Source organism: Talpa occidentalis, unplaced genomic scaffold (assembly GCF_014898055.3).
Source record: "Talpa occidentalis isolate TD23 unplaced genomic scaffold, MPIMG_talOcc4v2.1 talOcc4.3, whole genome shotgun sequence".
Taxonomy (NCBI): domain Eukaryota; kingdom Metazoa; phylum Chordata; class Mammalia; order Eulipotyphla; family Talpidae; genus Talpa; species Talpa occidentalis.
The window spans coordinates 113390219-113412038 of record NW_023603184.1 but is presented as its reverse complement, the minus strand read 5'-3'; the positions used below and the strand labels follow the sequence as shown (position 1 = coordinate 113412038).

Sequence of the window (21820 nt, the reverse complement as noted above, 5' to 3'; positions counted from 1 at the left end):
ATAAGACTGAAACAATAAATCAAAAAAAGAAAAATGAAAGGTGAAAATGCCATAATGTCATTTTAGAAAGAATAATAACATGGGGAAACATTTCTGATATTTGAAGCTATAAACAGTGCATAAAGCATGTTGTTTTAATTAATAAGTATTAAAAAAGAGACTGGAAGATATGATTTGGTATATTCTGTAATTGGGTATATTCTATATATTTTGGTATATTCTGTATGTTAATTTTCATTTCTTTGATTATTAATAGTATCAGACATTTTAAAATATGCATACCATGTATGTGAAAGTGTATACATGCATGTGTGTGTCTTTTTTAAAAGACATCATCCTTATCATCCTTCATCTGTTCTTTAAACTAACTGTAATAGTTCTTCAAATAGGAAAAAAAAAAAACTTGAGTTCTTCCTCCCACCCATAATAACGTGAAATTCTTCAAAAAAAAAAAAAAACAAGCAGCAAATGATCACTATGACCTTTTCAAGCCCTAAAATAAATTACAAATAGGTCCATTTATTTCCATCTCTGTTGCTATCACCCTAGACAAGTCACTCTCATCCTTTGCTTGAACCCCTAAAGCAGCCTAAAAGGTCTCCCAATTCTCTAAAAAGGGTTTTAATGGTATTCTTTTGGTAATTTGTAATCTATATTTCATTCTCTACTAAAAAACCCTTTTTGAAAAAGGTATCTAAAGCAATTAATTAAATTATTAAATGGGGCTATTATAAAATGATGGGCTTTGACCTTTTTTTTGCAAGTAAAACCTCTGAGCTATGCATTGGAGTCAGCACTGCCTTGACAAATGTGCCGGAGAGCATTTTTTCACATGTATTCAAATGAACAGCAGAGGGCGCTGCCACTAAACAGACAGAAACAAAATCAGCAGGCTGGCTCCAGGTCCCTGGGACTGCAGGTTCCTGTCAGAAATAACCACTGTCTTGTGCTTTGAGGTTGCACGCATAATAATAACAGTAATAATAATATTGCTCTTATTTTTTAAGGAAAAAGAGCAACCTGTCATTAAACCTATTAAGTCACTCACTTTCACTCAATTCTTTCCAGGAAGGAGGCATACCCATGTGAACTTCTACAGACAAGGGAACAGGACTATCCCACAGTGGATACAAAAAAATCAGACTGACACTTGCTTAGCTTTTTGATCTTACCATTGAAGCCGTCCTGGTCTAGATCTCCCAAAGGTGCTATGGCACTGCCAAACCTTGCAAAAACTTCAAAACCATTCAGCTTGGTCGTCTGGAAGTCTCCTGACGGTCTTTGAAGAGACACTGAGACCTGCCCCACCTCTTGGAGTTTGCCATCAGAACCTCGATCCATGAAAAGAGGTGCTCCAATAAACACATCTGCATAACTAACAATAGAATCATTTTTACCAAACCAATATCAAATTCTACCTGAAAATAATTATTCTGTTTCTTATTAAAACTTATTTTAATAAAACTTAGTTTCACTCTTCATATATCTCTCATAGTCACATTGAAGCATAAAACGATCATTTCAAAATCAAACTGCTTCAATTCTTTTAAGAAAAACTACGAGTAAATTTTAACAGTACTTTATTCCTTCATATTTTAAAAGCTACTAAAAGAAATTATGACAATATAGAGGTTTTCTAGTATTTGTGATAGACTACTTCAAATTGTTCCTTAAATAGATAGTTTGCAGGAAGAGGACATAGAAACAGAAGAAAAAAATGTTTAGATTTTTATAGAGTGTTCATAAACACAAGAGGAAAACTGTCTCCAGAAATATTTTTTAAACTTACTCATCCCCATTAATGTCAGTGGCAGCAACAGAAAATCCGAAATATGCAGCCATCTGGATAATAAGATGAAAACAAAATGCTTACATTTGATCCAATTAGTTTAGATAATTAATATTTGTAGTATATGTATAGATATAAATGGTTATTTTTGTCCTCTGCATATGGTATTTCAATCTAAATTTCTTTTACTGTACCAACACAATGACAATTAGGTAATGAGGTTTAGTTTCAAAGATTTATGGGCAAAAATATATTCTATGTATGTCATTTCAATGTCTTCAACACATGCCATATAAGTACAGTCAATATTCCTTCCAGGCCTCACCTATTATCTCTCTGCTCCACAACCCAAAACAAACCAGCCACAGACATCCTAAAAGGACATGTCACAGACAGACATTTTAATTAACCCTAAGAACTTATAACTGGGTAATTATACAGTAAAGATAATAGATAATAATTATTAGTAGGTCATAATTGGCTCTCCATTTGTGAAACTACAATTACTCTAAAGAAATTACTGTTTGGTAATCAAAACTCTTCCAAAAAACAAAAGCCCAGAACCAGATGGTTTCACAAGCAAGTTCTAACAAAATTTGAATGATGAACTAATACCTATCCTGCTTAAATTCCTTCAGAAAACTGAGAGAGAAGGACTATTTCCAAAAACATTCTATGAGGCCAACATCACACTAATATCAGAATCAAACAAAACAACACAAGAAAAGAAACTACAGGCCAATCTCCCTAAATGAACACGGATGTTAAAATCCTCAATAAAATCTTAGCAAATCAAACCCAACAAAGGATTATACACCATGACCAAGTGGGATTTATTCCAGGGACACAGGATGATTCAACATTTGAAAATTAATCAACATAATTCAAAACATCAACAAGAAGACAGCTAAAAACCATATGATCATATCAATAAATGCTTAGAGAGCATTTCAACATTCACTTATGATGAAATCTCTAAAAACTTACGATAACAGGAACACATTTTAAGATAATAAAAGCTATTTATTACAAACCCATAGCTAGCATCATTCTTAATGGTGAAAAACTGAAAGCCTTTCTGCTAAGATTCTGTACAAGACAAGGATGATCACTCTCACCACTACTACTCAACACAGCATTGGAAGTCCTAGCTAGAGCAATTGGGCAAGACAAAGATATAAAAGGAATCCAAATTGGGAAAGAAGAAGTTATCATTATTTACATATGACATAATATATATGGATGCCTAAAAAATTTATGGAAAAACTAATCAAAACAATAAACCAGTTCAGTAAAGTGGCCGGTAACAAAATCAGTGCACAAAAATCAGTAGCTTTCCTATATGAAAACAATCAACCTAAAGAGGATGAAATTAAGAAAACCATCCCATTTAAAATCATACCCCCAAAATAATTAAATACCTAGGAATATACCTAACCCATGAAATGCTGTTAAAAGAAATAGAAGATGACACAAAGAAATGGAAAATATGCCCTACTCATAGATTGGAAGAATGAACATTATCAAAATAGCCATCCGACCCAAAGCAATTTACAAATTCCATGCAATCCCAATACAAATTTCAATGGCCTTCTTCAAAGAAATGGAACAAATATTGCTGAAATTCATATTGAACCACAAAAGTCCCTGAAAAGCCAAAGCTTTCCTGACAAAAAATAGGGGTATTATACTTCCAGATTTCAAATATACAGGAAAAAAATCAGAAATACAGACCAATGGAATAGAATTCAGAGCACTGAAATAAAGCCACACATATATGGAAAACTAACCTATGACAAAAGAGCAAATAATATACACTGGCACAAGGAAAGTGTCTTCAATAAATGGTGCTGGGAAAATTAGACTGCCATATGCAAAAGAAAGAAACCAGACCACTACCTCACACCATACATGACAATTAACTTGAAGTGGATAAAAGAATTGGATGTAAGACTTGAAACCATGAAATACATGGAAATGTAGGCAAAACACTCCATGACATAACCCAGAAACATCATTAAAGATGCATCTCTAGCAAGAAGGAAAACAATGGAGAATATAAACAACTGGGACTGTATCAAACTAAAAAGCTTCTGTATGGTCAAAGAGAAAGTAACCAAAATAAAGAGACACCCTACTGATGGGAGAAAATATTTGCACACTAAACATATGATAAGAGGCGGATATGGATGATCTACAAAGAGCTCATACAATTCAACAAAAACAAATGACAGAAAGGAAAAATGGGATAGGTACTTTTCCAAAGAAGATATACAAATGGTCAACAGGCATATGGAAAGATATTCATCATCACTTATCACAGAGATGCAAATCAAAACCACAATGAAATGCCACCTCACACCTGTGAGAATAGCCCATATCAAAAAAAAAAAAAAATCAAACAACAACAACAACAACAACAACAACAACAACAAAAAACAGACAACAGTGTGGAGAAAAAGGAACCCTCTTACACTGTTAGTGGGAATGTAGACTGGCCCATCTCCCATGGAAAGCTGTGTGGAAGTTCCTCAAAACACTAAAAATGGATGTGCCATATGACCCTACAATTCCACTGCTAGGTATCCACCCAAAGAATACAAAAACATTAATTCAAAAGGAAATTTGCAGTCCTATAATTTATTTCAGCACTATTTACAATAGCTAAGATATAGTAACAACCTAAATGCCCCAAAACAGATGAATAGACCAAGAATGTGTGGTATATACACAATGGAATACTACTCAAGGATCAAAGAAGATAAACCCATGTCATCTGTGGCAACATGGATGGAGCTGGAAGGGATCATGCTAAGTGAAATAAGTCAGAAGAAAGATAAATACTGGATAGCTTCACTTATATGTGGAAGAAAGAGAAACCAAACAAAAGGTCAGACAAAGACAAACTTTAAAAGCTAATCATAGATCTGAGATATCCAGGAAGGGAAGGGGAGAGGGAGGCAGAGTGGGTGGGGTGAAAATGCGAGAGGGCATAGAAAAGTGTTTTAAAAATTATTCCTTAGAAAGACATGGAACAAACTTCATTTTTGTCTTCTATCTCAATTACTTGCTAGAGATTTTGGTTTGGCAACACACACAGTGCAAATGTATTTGGGTTTATTACATCCTTAATATGTGAGTGGAGATGGAAAAGCCTCTCTCCTATCACAGGAGACTACTGGTCATCACAGACTGGAAATAAAATGTGAAAAAAGGAAAGTTGTAAACAGAACCCAACATTCAAAACAAAATTAGGAGAGATGACATATTAAAAGTAAACCAAAGCAAAGAATGAGTCAACAAATTAAGTAAAGGAAAGTTAGCAAAGCTTCTATAATTTGATTAGCTAAGCTATCAGGAGGGAATGAGAAGGGAAATTCCTACATCATCTTCTTGGGGGTTGATACAGTAGAACAGAGGAAATGAAAGGCACACTCTATATTCAATAATGAGGTCAGAGAGCATATAATAAAATGTATTGTGTCTGGGGTACCATGTTGATATACTGACTGGAATTTAACAGTATACTATTCTTGGCATTAGTCTCTCCAAGTGTTTGACCTGAAAATGTAAAGAGAGGATGACATTTACTGAGATAATTTTGTCCTGGTCATTGTTTGAAAGGACACTGTCCTTTCAGAGGACACAAGGACACTGTCAGTATCCCTGTATTAATAAAAGAGCAACCAATTAATAAAAGAGCAACCTGTATTAATAAGGGTAAATATCCTGTCTAAATACGATGGAGAATGGAGAGCCCCAGTCTGTCCAAATGCAAAGCCCATGTTCCCGCTGTCCCCTACCCCAACCCAAAAGCTGAGCAACAACAAGGAATTCATCGTGGACAGCAGAGAACATGACTGAGAGACATGCATAGGCATCTGCCAGGAGAAGCTGCTTGGGGTGAAGTCATCACAACAGCAAAACAGGATAACCACACCAACCTACACCCTAATCGCCTGTCAAATGCTGGTCATTCCACGCTGTGCACTAACTCTGACTCCTTCATAAATGGAAAAGAATTCCTGGACCTTGAGTCTACTTCCTCAAGCTATCATCATCTCACAAAGCCCAGAAATCACCAAACAAAAAGTGCTTTAAACCCTGATCTGCAAACTAAGACTTTTTTCTTTAGCTACTGACTGGATTTTCCTTTATCATTACTAATGATATCATCCAGTTCTGAGACACACAATACAGAATATTTCAAAATGCCCATACTTGCCTTGTAGAGAAAATCTAATACCTAAAAATACTACTTTTTCCCTTAAAGAATGTTTTATTTCATGTGCTACAAATAGTTTACTTGTAATATCTATGACACACACACACACACCTGTGCCATGCTATTTTGCATCTAATAAAATGAAAATATCAACAGCAAAGAAAAAGGAAGTTGTGGTTTTGTGGAGGTGACATGTATATGCGTAAGTTGATTGTACATTTCCCCAAAAAAAGGCATAACATGAAATTACAAAATACTTTGCTAAAACAAATTACTTTGGTTAAAAAAAAGGTAAAGTATGTAAAGTCTAAGTTATATATATGTAGTACTAAATATAAAACTAAAATTCATAATAACACTCATTATATATTGAATATTAAACCATTAAGATAGAGTCAAAGTTTTAAAACATTAGGAAATGCTGATATGAAAATGCAAGTAGAAAAAAATTTTAAAAGCATACCTGCTCACCAGTAAAATTATGCAAAGAGGACATATTTTTTCCATCATAAATATAAACCTGTGAAGGAAAAACAAAAGTAGATAAAATACATGATATAAAAGAACCCAGAGATTTTTAAAAACACCTTTTAACTTTCTTACCATTCCCAAAGTTCTTGCTGCTCTTGGCACTCCTGAAACAAAGTCTGAAAAGAAAAAAACATAATTACTCATTTTTAAGACAAATAATGGAAACCATAAGAGGAAGTGGCTATATCAACAAACTGTTTTATTCTCTCAGTAGGAAATACTGGTACCTCATAATAAATAACTCCACCATTTCTAACCACAAAATTAAATCTTTGCAAAATGTGGCAAGACTCTTGAGGACCCTGACATAAAGGCAAGCATGTCATCCTCAAGGCTTTTGTAATCTTGTTAAAAAGACAACAGATATGATAAAGTGATCCAAGAATGAAGAAAAGTAGTATTTATAGTAATGAAAAAAATGCTCAGCAAACTGAAATAGGGTGGGGGTGGGGGTGGCACAGACATTGATCAAAAACTGGTCAACTCTGTGAGTCTCAGATTGAATTGGGAAGGAAGACAGCTGGATAGAGAGAGGATGAGCTAACCACATGAGAGCCCAGAAGATTACAGACTACGCCTAAAGAAAGAAGACACAAAGACTTTCAAAAAGGACTGAATCTGCTGAAAATAAGGAAGGAGTTAAAGAAATAACTGAAAGCACTGGGGGCTGGAAAGAGGCAGGAAGGAAAGAGAAAGGTCCCGAGTTAGCAGCTGCTGGAGGAGGCTGAACAGAGACGTAGTTGTCATCAACACATTGATTGACATCTCCCTCATTTCTCCTGGTATAGTCCAAAACTCACGCATTCCTGAAATTTCTCAGTGCCATTTCTTTCAAATGCTTAGCCTAAATTTTCTTTAAAGGATGAAATATGGTTCACGTGCATCATACCGTCTATGCCGTCACCATTGAAATCTCCAACAGCCACGGAGTAACCTACACAGGGAAGCAAAGGTGTAGTCAGGCCAGCCTGTCATTCAGAATACTTCCTGACCAAGGGTTCTTGGAAAATATTTTCAAGTAACTCCTTTAATTATGTAATTTTATGTATGTCCTTTACGAGTGCGAGAGTCGTGTGTATATGACAAATGCATCTTAAAGAAAATAATTGAGTTAATTAACTCAAAAAGTACATCTCGATTAGAAAAATAAGACTGTTTTGTTAACTTTGCAAAGGTGTCAGCTAAAAACAGGATACATTTGCAAAAGGAGAATATAGCAGATTTTCTCAAATAGCAAAATGATGCTTCTGTCATGCATATTTGGTTTAATGAATAAAAAAAATTCAAAGAGAGAACAAGTTCACACATTCTAGACCAAAACTGTATTTTAACACAGTCAGGAGTCAGACTACTTGGGTTCGACTCTCAGAAGAGCAAGGGATAAGTGAGTGGCTATAGGAGAATTATTTTGTCTCTCTGTATTTCAGTTTTTGTTTTGTTTTAATGTATACAGTGGGATTGATAACTGTGTACTTCCATAGACTTATTGTGAGATTAAATAAGGAAACACCGTATTAGAGACTTAGAACAATGTCTAGAACATAGTAAGCATATCTTAGAGGTTATCTATTATTACCTTTGTTTAAATAATAACTCTTGCTAAATTCATTATTGAAATAAACATAACCTAAGTAGTCAATAACAATTTTCAATTGAATGTCCCTTATATTTCAAAGTAATCTGAATCTATTTCACATAAGAAATTCCTAAAGGACAAATAAGGACAAATACTCTATAACTCCATAAAATGAATTGGTATTTTGCTTTTACCTACCCAAGTAACTGTCATCAAAAATGGCTTGTGCAGTACGAGTTGCTAACTGATTATTATACTTGATGCTATAAACTTTGGGGTCATATTTAGAAACAATTTCTGCCACTTGATCCGAAATGAGTTGACCTGAAATATAAATATAAAATAAATAAACTTCTAATGAAAACTTTATTATACTGACAATGAATGGCCTTTGCATGAAAGAAACTAGCAAATATCAGATTTCATACTATTTTTTAATTATGTCTATTAAAAGTAGTACTAAAAATTATTCTCTTGTAATAACAAAGATTACAGACTTTATTTACTAAAATAACTAAATGGAATAAAAATCAAGGATTATTAACAACCAAATCCATTAAAACTTAAAAAATCTACTGAAATAACTAAATATGTTTACCTTTATAGTAAAAATAACTGATTCAACTGATTTTTTAAATGAATTATTTGTACACCTTTATGAAGCAGCCATGTAGGTGAGTTCACTTTTCTGTACACCCACGTCAGGGAGATAAGAAATCAAGATGGCTACATAAATGTGAGACTGCTAACTGTCCCAAGACAGGTTGACTGATCTGCCAAATGCCATCTCCACAACATGGGGAAAATAATCTCTTTATTCTGCTGTTTTAGAAAGAAATTCATAGTGTTCATTACTATTCCAATTTGTCCAAATTGGGTCTAAAGGCAAAGCACTTCTGAGTCACAACTCAATCTCTGAGTCTAAATAGTAACTAACATATAGGAAAAAAATAATAAATAGTTCTTGAATCAAAGAATAATTTATCATTTCTTCAAAATAAAACATTATCATAATTTTCTCTATTCTTACATAGACTAACATACATGGAAAAATTTATTCTTACTTATCCAGGGGGAAACCTACTCAGTTCAGTCTTATTAAAAGAAAATACTCTCTGGTTCTCCCCGGTGGCGCAGCGGTTGAGCGCTGGGTTGCGAAGCTGCCCGCAGCCTCTGGAGCGCTGGTTCAATCCCCGGTGGCCGGGGATCAAACCGTCGAACCGGTGCTGCAGAGGTTGCGGGCAGCTTCACAGCCCAGTGCTCAACCGCTGTGCCACCAGGGGAGGCCCATCAGTTTATTTTCTACTAGGAATATATGTAACAAATTATACTCTGTACATAGGTAATAAGCTAGGTAAGTCTGAGGCACAGTCATTATTGGGGAATTTAAAAAGATAGTAACTTACCTTGCCAATAAAAACTACCAGGACCACCAAGGAGTACTCGGTCAGCCTAGATGCAAAGAACAAAAAGATATATAAATTTAAAAACAAGTAGCTTTAAAAACTGAAAGTAATGCAGTCCACACAAAAGGTACATATAGATACGTAATTATATTATATATATATTATAAAGCAAACAAGTACATCTAAAGTTCCCTTAACTCAGTTTCAATGATTTTAATTACACCATTCAAAAATGGCAATACAATAAAATTTTAAAGTTGTACTGCATTCACTTATTATATTAAAATATAAAAGCATATTTATTTATTTATTTCCCCTCCCCACTTCCACTGTGGCTCTCAGTTGTTTTGTATACTTGATACAAAATACTATAGCAAAGTATTATGGGGTTACAATAATGGATAAAACATCACTTCTTAATTTTGTGTATAAGGTTTGGAACAACATGAGACAAATTCTCTTTCTAATAATCACTAAAGAACTTTCTGCAAAAGGAAAACTACTTGTAGTATCTTGCAGAACTAAACATGAATGAAGTTAGCAGGTGAATTTTTCAGGATATATTTTATATTTATTACACTTGTGTAGCATTTCTTATATTTGTGACATATTATAAATGAATAATTTAAGTTACTCAGTTTCATGGACAATATTTTGAAAACATCTTCTTGTTGGGGGAAAGAAAGAGAAAAATGTACATAGATCTTTCGACAATCTCCTGCACTGGTTATGTAATAGGTACTTCTAAGTTGTCTTCTTTAAAAATGTTATATTCTTTTCAGAAATGAGCTTAAGAACATGAACAGTTAATATAGAAATGACTTTTGGGTATGAGATTATTTCTGGAGTTATAGTTGTATACAGGTATAAAGAAAACACTTTTTTTAAAAGAACACTTTTTAAAAAATAATTTAACACCTCCTTTAACACATAATGCAAGTTTAAACCCAATAACTACTATAATTTATCTCTCCTTGTTCTGCCTCCTTAAATTTTGAATTATGAGTAATGTAATATCAAATTAAGTAAAAAAAAAAATCAACTACTTTAGCAAGGAAAGTTAACTAATTATAAGTCTAGAAAAGTTTAATAAAGACAAAATACAAAATTTTAACAAATTAAAAATACTTTATTAGTTTTTGTGTATCACATGATTGTAGTTTCTGCTATTTTCATACATTTAATGCACTCTTCTTGCTTCCACTCTCTAAGAAAGCCATGTTAAGCTTTCCAAGTTCTACTTGTAATCAAGCAATAATATATTTTTTAGATTTCTTTAGGAAGAATAAATATGCTCAATTTGACATTCAAAATGTTCATACTCTACCAAAAATCATACACACACAATAAAAAATTATACAAACAAAATTACTTAAGAAATTTTACCCTTAAATTATAAATGAAATTCTTATTTTAGAAAGCTAGTAAAAACTGTCACCTCTAAAGAGCACATTAGTTTAGTTAAAAATATGAAGAGCCCTGCATATGAGATTTCTTTTTTTTTAAAAGATTTATTTATTTATACAAGCACTGGGTACAGTCAGAAGTGCAGGAGGGTGAAAGAATTCACCAGAGCCAGAGCGGGGAACAGAACAGATAGACCAACGAAATACACTGCTGAGGGGAGCAGAGGGCGTGGCAGGAGAGGTCTGTTGCGCCATGTGGCACCCTCACCAGTGTCAGGGGATCAAACTGGTGCTGCAGAGGCTGAGGGCAGCTTTGCAGTCCAGCGCTCAACTGTTGCACCACGAGGGGAGGCCCATATGCGATTTCTTATAATGATTAAATTGCTTTATCATCAGCTTGATACATACAGGCACAAAACAGATGGCAAATAGCACATGTCTCAGCTTTTATTGTAAACTAAATTCTGATATTTCAATAAAGCTTTCATTGATAGCTTTTGTGAAAATTCAATTTCAGTTGAATGCAGGGAACTTTAACAGTCTATAGATTTATCTAACTGGAAATTTTAATATTAAGTCATAATAGTTACCTATCATTTACTGAGAAGACTCTCTACTGTCCTCTATCCCCATTTTGATGTCTACTTCAAATAAGCAAAGTCTACTAGGGAGGGAAGAACATGAGGCAAAGAATGTCAAATTGCAAGGGTCACTTTAATTAGCTGTTTTCATAAAACAGGAATAGTTATAGAGAAGCTAAAGTATTACCAATTTATTTTTAACCAAGATTTGGACAATAAGGTAGATTTGAATCTCTTTCAGTCTTAAAAGAGAACTTACTTTAGTAAAATCAATGCTGAATCCTCCTTGACAAAATCCCTGTCCATCAGCATCAATATTTTCTAAAATAAAAAGATTGGAAATATATACAAGCCCCAAAACAAACAAATAACAGATAATAAAACATGAGAAAAATCTGCTATCACTGTTATCATACAACAACAAACTAGTTTCTGGCAGTGCTCACTCACTCAGACACTAAATTATTTATCACATTCTAAAAAAGTTATTAATATGGATTTATCTGTATCATTTTCTCAATTATGAAAACAGAGAGCTTAAAGAACCTGGGCCAGTTACCAAGGAAACAGATAGTCTATGATGATGGATTTCAAATTTATTATTTTTACCCACAACTCACAGCAAGATCATACATTATGTCAAAGTCCACAAAGCCTAACAAATACACATTGTGTGTGTATCATAGATACAGAAATAATACAGAATTTCATTGTGTACAACATACTCTGATATTTTCTATTCTATTCATTCCATTGAGGAAAAATTACCAGTTAAGACAAAAACACACATGTGTGCGCGCACGCACGCACGCAGACACACACACACACACACAAGGAAGGCACTAAACATAAAAAATACAGCCATTTTGATTTCCTAAGATACTGATAAGTAGTGATATGTGAATTAAAACCTCCCATCTGGGATAGTAATTTCTTAGCACTATTACTCCAGTTTGCTAAGCTATTATGACTGCTAGTAAAAAGATACATACATTCTTAGTACATACATTTTTCTGTACATATTTTATACATGTATAAAACCCACATTTTATCTATAAAATACATGTGTAAAAACAACAAACTACAAGGAAGGAAGTTCTAGAAATACAGAAAACAGATACCCTAATTCAATGTTCTGTGAAGAGCAACTGATGCTCTTTGGGTACTGGGGTCTAATGAGACTGAACCTCTTTAAACATGACACCTACATACAGTTTCTCCATAACCGACGCAATAGTTTTACTACTTTGTAGCTACCCCTTTTTTCATAGTTCTCACAAAATGAGACACTTCCGGACAATTAGCCAATTAAACTCAATTCACTTCGATCATGAGTAATAGTGTACCTGGAATAGAGTTAAGAATGAACCTGAAGTCTCGCCCTTATTTCATTTTGAGGATAATAAGGAACTATGAAAAATGCTACTCTTGTTATCAAGAAGTTCTTATGGCAATGTCACAACATGTAAGTAATTATGCTATACCACTGCTGTATTTGCCACTCAAATAAAGAAACCAAAAATAATGATTTTCAGTCATAAGGGTAACTTACAAGAATTTTTGTCAAATACTCCCATCAAAAATTTTGAATCCACTTAAAAAAACCTGGGAACTGCCCCAAGATTACACATTAAATATTTAAATTTAGAATTTTTTTTTTAGAGTAGCCTCAAGAATATAATGCTACTTCAATGTAAATTTTTCTAACCAAAAAGGAATGGGAAAATGTGGGGCTGGGGTTTCCAGTGTCTAGTGAATCATACTAAGGAATTCTGCTCTGACCTCAAGTCAGCCATTTATTTCCTTTGTTCAAATTGCATCTGGGGATTATTTCAGGCTGTTTATAAAAACATCCTTTTTTCTTATTATTATCATACTGTTCATATATGTGTTTTATTTGGTTTTCCAGGAAATTCAACTAGAATATACGTTTACCTTTTTTTTTAAGAGGCACATATTAAAAAGGAAGGTTATGTCAAGCTAAAGAATCTTATGCTAACTATAACTTATTTCAGTGAAGGCTTTTGTTTATGTTTCTATGGACAATTAATATTTTTCTCAATTGTCTAGTCTGACATTATAAATAGTATGATTGATTATGATGGTATGAACAAGGTATGTAAGCCCTACTGGGAGCAGGTACTTTACTAAAGTATTTTCTATGGCATTATATTTTCACACCTTTACAGCAATCCTATGAGATACTATTATCATTCACAATTTACAGATAAGAAAACTAAGATTAAGGAAATTAAATAACTTGACAATAACCAATCAGTTAGCAAATAAGAGTCTGGATTTGAACCCAGGCATGACTACTTTAGACTTCACTATCTCAAATTAGCAATATATTTATAATTCCCTACATAATGACCAAAAAGGATAGTCAACTAGAAATTATAACTGAGAAAAATCTCAAATAATGTCAGAAAAAAAAAATCTGCAAATAATATCAGAAAGTAGAAGAAAGACTCTAGCCAAGCATGGATTTGAAAGAGTATTTAAGTCATATGATTTGTGGCTCACACTTTTAGACAGAAGGATACAGTGGCCTATTGTGTAATGCCAAGAATGGTCATGGGATACAATTATGAAAAACCATAAGCAAACATAATCAGCAATAAGAAAAAATTTTTACAGACAGTAAAGTTCTTTGTCCAGGGTATCCATATAGGTCATAAAAAGCAAATGAGCAAACAATTAAAAAAACAACACAATCTATTGCCACTAAACAAAGTTATGAAGAAGTTAACACTGTGGCCCTACAAAAGTGGCATCCCCATGTAAAATCAATCATTGCGCTGCAAAAAGTAGTGAAGTATGAAGGAGATACAAAATACTGAAATTGTACCATTGAAGTCTTAACATCAATCCAAATCATGGCTCAAATCAATGTTTTCTTTGTTTGGGTTTTTTTTTTAAAGATTTTATTTATTTATTGATTGATTGATACAAGCACTGGGTACAGTCAGAAGCGTGGGAGGGTGACAGAATTCACCAGAGCCAGAGCGGGAACAGAATAGGCAGACTGATGAAATACACTGTTGAGGGGAGCCGCGGGCGGCAGGAGAGGTCTGCACGCCATGTGGGACCCTCGCCAGCGGCCGGGGATGTAACCAGCGCTGCAGAGGCTGTGGGCAGCCTCACAGCCAAGGGCTCAACTGCTGCGCCACCAGGGGAGGCCCTCAAATCAATGGTTTTTAAGATGAAAAACAGGCAGAAAATGGTTAAGTGAATCACCCTCAGCTAAAGTCCGGTAATAGGCTGAATGAAAGAATATAAGCCAGGCTCTCATACTCACATTCATTTTTTCACCTGCACATATATAGCCCTTTTTTGTAAGTTGGGCCTGTAGGTTGCTAAATATTTCAAAGGTTAAACTAGAAAAGCATGTAAAAACAATCAAGGGATACTGAACATCATGTCTATTAGGAAAAAAAAAAAAACATTTACTTTGATTTTTTTAAGGTTGTTCTTTGTTCTTCTTTAAATATTTGAGGTTTTATTATTTAGATCAGGGCTCAGCAAACTTTTTCTGGGAAGGGTCAGACAGTAAATATTTCAGATTTAGGGGCTATATGGTCTCCATGGCAACTCCTCAACTCTCCCTTTATAGAAAACATGTAAACAAACGGGTGTGACTATGTTCCAATAAAACTTAATTTACAGGGCCTCCCTGGTGGTGCAAGGGGTTAAGCGCCGCACTATGAAGCAATCCCCAGCTTCTGAAGCACAAGTTCGATGCCAGGCTGGCCAAGGAGCAACCCACATGGCACAGCAGACCTCTCCTGATTCGCCCACTGCTTCCCTCAGCAGTGTATTTCAGTCAGTCTGCCTGTTCTGTTCCCCACTCTGTCTCTGGTGAATCCTCTCACTGCCCCCGCCCCCTGCCGATCTCTGGCCTGTACCCCAGCTCTTGCATGCAAAAATAAAATAAATCTAAAAAAACAAAAACAAAATTAACTTACAATAAAAGGCTCACAAGCCATAATTTGCTAAGCTAATTTGGATAGTAAATACTTCAGAAAATAAAGATTTTTATATCATTTTATAATTCCTGTGCCTAAACCAAGTAAGTGAAAGCATTATGTAATAGGTACATCATGCAAACATCACCATAGTCCTTTACATACATGTCGAGAAAAGAACTGGTCATTACTAAAGACACAAAACGGCAAGAACAATTAGTCTAACACAGCAATATATCTACAAGGGATCATAATTAGAATACTTTTTTCAGAGGGATTCTGTGCACTCTTAAACATAAAGAAATATCCAAATCCACACTCATGAAAGTGAATGTATTCTTCGTAGAAAAGCTGTGCTTAAAAAAAAAGAAAAAAAAAGCTGTGCTGAAGACAGAAGCAAATGAAATAAAAAACATTTACTGTTGTTAGTAATATGGGGGAAAGGTTCCTTTGGAATGAGACAAACCTGCTTCAAACCAAATCCTAATTAGGTGGCTTATTACCTTAAAATACAGGGAAAAATTACCTTCTCTGTTTGAATCTTAGTTTCTACTTCTTTTTTAAATTTTTAAAATATATTTATTACATCATCCTTCATTTTTGTACAATGTATGATTTAGGGGCAGGAACGGCCACCGGGCAGGTTTTCTGATCCAACAGACCAGGTAAAGGAGGAGTCCTGGAGCCCTCAGTGGCTTTTGCAGGCTTTTTATTTAGATTTACCAGGCACATGGCAGGCAGGGGTGCTGGGGGCCAGGAGGCTGGCAGGCTTCCCAGCCCCCAGCAAGTCTTCACTCTATCTGGGCTCTCCGGCGTTTTCTCATGGCCTTGCTTCTCTGCTCTCTCGTGGTTCTCTCTCTTGGCTTCTGCTGGCCTCCCCGCGACGCTGCCCCTAAAAAGCCCAGTCTCAGCCCAGGTGAATCCTATCTACATATGCCCACACCCTACTCCAGGTGCCCGCCATCAGGCATGCATTCAGGACCACAGGGTTCCATCATCTATCCTAATGGTAGGAGGGCAGAAAAGCCTGATACTTTTTACCCTACCCTACAATGATTTCCCTGTGAAATTCCCACCACCAATCCACCCGTGCACCATCACCATAATTGGAATGAGACAAACCATAGTCCCTTGTGCTCGTCCCATCCCTGACCTGATCCCTCTCCCTCTTCTTCCCCTACAGAATGTCTCTGGTCTATGGTTGCCTGTTGGTTTTGATTTTCACTTTATTATAGTTACTTTTTTTCCTGATCCCTTCTTTGGTTCCTCTACATTCCTCCTATCAGAGAAACCATCCGATATTTTTCTTTTTCTTTCTGGCTTATTTCGCTGGGCATAATCCCATCATGGAATATTGCTCAGCAATAAAAAGGATAGACTCTTAGTTTCCACTTTTATCAAATGAAAATGGGGGTGACTTTATATGCTTGTATGTTTGAAAATTTAAATGTAGCCTGCACATGTTCCGTCTACCACCAAAGATGGCAGCTCTGGGGACCAAAACACTAACACAAAGGTGATGATACAGACGCCATCAAGCCCGGAGTGTGTGACGCTGTGGCTTCCCCCATCCTGTGCAGGTTGTGCCTTCTCACACAGCCTAAAAGATAGCACAATTCTGGACAGATATTCCCTTGATGTTTGCTTCTTATGACAAGTAAGATTTACTAAGAAATACATGTTCAGTGAAATCATTTCCTATTTCTTAGTGGTTCAACTACTTAGAATTTTGAGATCTGAGTACTTCCTCTGACCTGGTGTCACAAGTTGCTTAACATGGGGGGAGAAAGAATCTAGGGTAAGAGTCTTGCATGGTGTAGTTCTGTTACTAATTCTCTCCACTAATTTACCATGGGATACAAAAAGTACTGGCCTACAAAGTGTTCCACTCCACATTGCAGTAAGTTGTATCTATGCATTTGGAATAAAGAGACTCTGCGCTGGTGGCCAGTTCAGCAAAGGTGGGGAGGCAGAGGGAATAGAATTTCCAAGGGGAAAAGGATGTGCAGAGTTTGGAGAAGCATAATCAAAATGGCAAGTGTTCAAAATCATCTTTAGTCACAGTATTAATTTCATTTGAAATTTCACATAACACCAGAGAACAGTGTGAGAACTTTAGATCTTCAGAAAAACAATAACCTCAGTAATCACATAAATAAAGTCTGGTTAAAGGCAGGGAACATTCAAATTCAGGTTCTTAAGCTTGATGCTTCAACTTCATATACAAAGTCTGCATCTTCAAAACATAATTTTTTGCTTTTAACATCATTTTAATATAAAACTGGTTTTCAAACATCAGTAACCACCAGAATTACCTTGCAGACCTTTTGAAAATGTAGGTTCCCAAGCCCCACCTATACCTAATGAATCAGAATCTTTAGTTATGGGGACTCCATACCTCTGTTAGAGCAGCTCTCAGAAGCATTTTAAGGCTAATGAAAGATACAAGTTTCCATTATCCCTTATTAATTACTACTAACCAAAGAAGACAAAAATTAGGTCTTTGGAAGAAAAGACAAACATATTGACTACGCATTCATAATTTCTGAATATTAATAGAAATGTTTTCAGTTTGCTGTCATCACATATCGCATTATCTACAAATTTTATCACACACACACACATACCACACATGCACACACATGTACATGTACACTTAAACTAAGCTTTCCACCCTTCTTCTGAAAAGCTGGTACAAATTCCCATACATACTCGATCTGCATGGAGCATACTCAACAGTCTTTGTCCCATCCTGAAGAAAGCATGTTCCAACTGGTTCTCTCTCCTGTTTCATTTCAGTCCTCCAGTGGTAAAGTGGGGCACAGGCCTAAAACCAAAGAGGGTATACAGTTCATTGCATAAAAATTATCTGAAAACATAGTGCTTCAGGCAATCCATACTACCTCAGAATATAACATCACTTTTTTATTTAAAGATTTATTTATTTATGTATACAAGAACTGGGGTATAGGCCAGAGGTGGGAGGGCAATGAGAGGATTCACCAGAGACAGAATGGGGAGCAGAACAGGCAGATCTACTGAAACATACTGCTGAGGGGAGCAGCAGGTGAGACAGGAGAGGTCTGCTGCACTGTGTGAGTTATCTCCTTGCCCGAGGATCCAACTCATGTTGCAGTGGCTGGCAATAGCTTGGTAGTACTGTGTCTTTTTAAGCACTAATAAAAATTATCCAAATCAGGGTGCCTCACTGGTAGTGCAGAGGTTAAAGAGACAGTGCTTTCAAGCTGTCACCAGCCACTGCAGCACAAATTCAATCCTCAGCCAGGGAGTTAATCCACATGGTACATCAGACCTCTCCTGTCTTGCCTGCTCCTCCCCTCCGCAGTGTATTTCAGTGGATCTGCCTGTTCTGTTCCCCGCTCTGTCTCTGGTGAATCCTCTCACCCCCCCATACCTCTGGCCTGTACCCCGGTTCTTGTATAAATAAATAAATAAATCTTATTTTGTTTACTTTCCAAATAAGTTACGACCTTTTTGTTTTCAGTTATAGATTTCAATACCATGTATAATCCGTATATAATGCAAGTTTTAATAGCATAGAAATCTACCAAAAGTGTAACAATAATCTGCTGAAAATGTTCAATAAATACTAGATAATATTTTTTTTTTTAATAGAGGCATGTTTTATTTATTTATTTGTTTGTTTGTTTTTGTTTATACATGCACTGGGTATAGTCAGAAGCGCGGGAGGGTGAGAGAATTCACCAGAGCCAGAGCGGGGAGCAGAGCAGGCAGAAGGACCGAAGTACACTGCTGAGGGGAGCAGCGGGCGGCAGGAGAGGTCTGCGCGCCATGTGGGACCCTCCTCCGGTGGCCGGGGAGCAGCCGGGGATTGAACCGGCGCCGCAGAGGCCGCGGGCAGCTTCGCAACCCAGCGCTCAACTGCTGCGCCACCGGGGAAGCCCTAGATAATATTTTTTGAAGCAAAAACACTAACACTCCTGATATCAAGATTGGGTTATTTTATAATCACCCTGAAAAACTACAAGTAGGTAATCGTTACTTCTCTATGTGTAGTCCATCTTCCCCAGTACATGGTTTGCTTCCTCTGCTTATTCTGTTTCTTTTAACCAATTTCTGGCTAGAATGACCCCACTCTCAACCCTATTCTTCAACTCCAACTGCTAAAATTTGACACAAATTTTAAAGCTCTTATGAAATTCTACCTCCCACACAAATTCTTCCCTAGTATTACACAATTAGATGAAAAAAGAGAAAGAAGTGCTTTGCCAATAATTAGAATAGGGAAGGGTCCTCTGAGGAAATAAATTTAAAGCTGAAACCAGAATGATGAAGAACAAGCCAAGTGAAAAACAAGATGACCATTACAAGCTGTGAGAACACAAACATTAAGTTAAGTTGAGATAATCTGGCATGTGGAAGGAATAAGACTATTGTAGCTAAAGCATGCACGGTGGATAATACCAGAGATAGCAGCCGGCAACCTGATTATGGAGATGCTATATGCATGAACATATATCATTGTTCTGAGAGAGATAGAAAGCTACTTGACTGTCTTCAAATCAAGAAGGTGAAATGCCTAGTTCACTCTGGTCCTTTTATGGAAAATGGATAGTTACTGAAGCAAGAGGGAAAACAGAGATATGAGAAAGGCTACCACATTGGCCCTGATTAGAAATAGAGGAAATGATGATTTCTGGATGGCTGTGGGATATATGTACAGGCAGAACTGACAGGGTTTGTCAGTGGATGGGGCAGAGTCATTCCTCTAAGATGGGGAAGTTTTCTGTGGAGAGTCATTTCGGTGTTTTCTCCTTTTTGACAAAGGGTAACAAGACTTCTACAGAGCCATCTTCATTTTGAGCAATATATGAGACATCCATATGGAAATGCCAAATAGTTTGAAAATATAACTTTAAAGATTCAATGAGAAATACGAGTTAAAGATACAGGTTTGGGGATGAAGACATATAGACTGTATTTATAGTTCAGGGATGAGCTAGGAACAGCTAAGGAAAAGGTATAGTTAGAGAAGACAGGGGTTCAGATCAGAGTTGAGGCAGACCCCAAGATTTAGAAATTGAGCAGAAGAGGGACCACTATAGGAGAGTCTTGCAAAGGAAAAACCAGAAAGATGGAAAACCAGGAAAGTAAAGTATCCCAGAAGACAAGAAAAAGATTTCAAAAGAATGCATCAGCTGTGCCTACCCGGTGGCGCAGCGCTCTGAAGCTGTCCACAACCTCTAAAGCTGCAGAGCGGGTTCGATCCCGGCCAGCCAAGGAGCTACCCACATTGCGTGGCAGACCTCTCCTGTCTTGCCTGCTGCTCCCCTCAGCAGTGTTTTCAGTTCGTCTGCCTGTTTTGCTCCCCGCTCTGTCTCTGGTGAATCCTCTCACCCTCCCGCACCTCTGGCCTGTCCCCCAGCTCTTGTATAAATAAAAATAAATCTTAAAAAAAAAAGAATGCATCAGCTGACCACGTCAAATGGTCCTGAGGGGAACAAGGAAGATTAAAAACAAGCATCAGGAGATTTCAGGAACCTGAGAGCTAAGGGTGACGTTACCCATACCCAGCAAGCTGCCTAGAGAAGCTGGAAGAGAATGTGAGGCGAGGAAGTAAATGTTTACTTGAGAAAGCGCTTTCAAAGGAAAGGAAGGGATGAGCTGGAGGATGATAAATAAAGAGAAGGTTGGACTTTTAAAGAGAGGAGGTACTAGAGCTTTTGATTAATCAAAGGCACAGTGTCCCTCAAACTGACTGGATAGAAACAAACTGATAGAAACAACCAAGTGGGTGGGAGAAATGGACAATGTAGGAATGAAGGTGGCAGAAGCGAAGTCTGTGAAACAAGAGCGATGGTGTCCTTTGATGAGGAAGCTTCTGATCGGAGTTATCTCATTATAACTGAGCCCTTAAGCACACTGCATTTGATTATCAGCTTTCAAATATAAAGCTCTGTGCTTCCATATAAATTGACTAAACTCACCCATGAAGAAATATCTAAAACACTTACCAATATTTTATCCTGCTTTGATCGTACAGATGCTCCAAACCACTGGTGGGACTTAAACTCCAATGGGTCATCTTTGGTAAAATCTCTATTGCCTGAAAAAAAATATTGTGAGGATAAGAAGAAAAATATATTTTCTTAGTACAATAGTTTATTTCAATCAGCCAGATTTAAGAGTCATGTGCCTTTGATGAATCAACCACTACCTTTGTCCTTTATCTTATACTTTGTACATTAGGGATTTTCGACTAATCAGGAAAATAAACAATATGACTTAGAAGTGTATCAGGGTGTTACTAATCAATTACCATAATGTAGGTGTGAAAAAGCAACAGTAAATGAAGC

At 36.2% G+C, this 21820-nt stretch overlaps 1 protein-coding gene across 2 annotated transcripts in view; it reads right to left on the bottom strand.

The window, feature by feature from the left end:
- Window positions 1-21820, bottom strand: part of ITGAV (integrin subunit alpha V) — an 80297-nt gene that overhangs the window by 27360 nt on the left and 31117 nt on the right. For both annotated transcript variants that reach the window (XM_037523677.2, XM_037523678.2), the window contains exons 3-12: window positions 21479-21570; window positions 18195-18309; window positions 11774-11835; window positions 9528-9573; window positions 8320-8445; window positions 7435-7479; window positions 6618-6661; window positions 6478-6534; window positions 1790-1842; window positions 1173-1375 (exon numbers count right to left, since the gene is read on the bottom strand). In XM_037523677.2, coding sequence (XP_037379574.1) covers window positions 1173-1375; window positions 1790-1842; window positions 6478-6534; window positions 6618-6661; window positions 7435-7479; window positions 8320-8445; window positions 9528-9573; window positions 11774-11835; window positions 18195-18309; window positions 21479-21570 — 843 coding nt within the window. The remainder of the gene's footprint in view (window positions 1-1172; window positions 1376-1789; window positions 1843-6477; window positions 6535-6617; window positions 6662-7434; window positions 7480-8319; window positions 8446-9527; window positions 9574-11773; window positions 11836-18194; window positions 18310-21478; window positions 21571-21820) is intronic.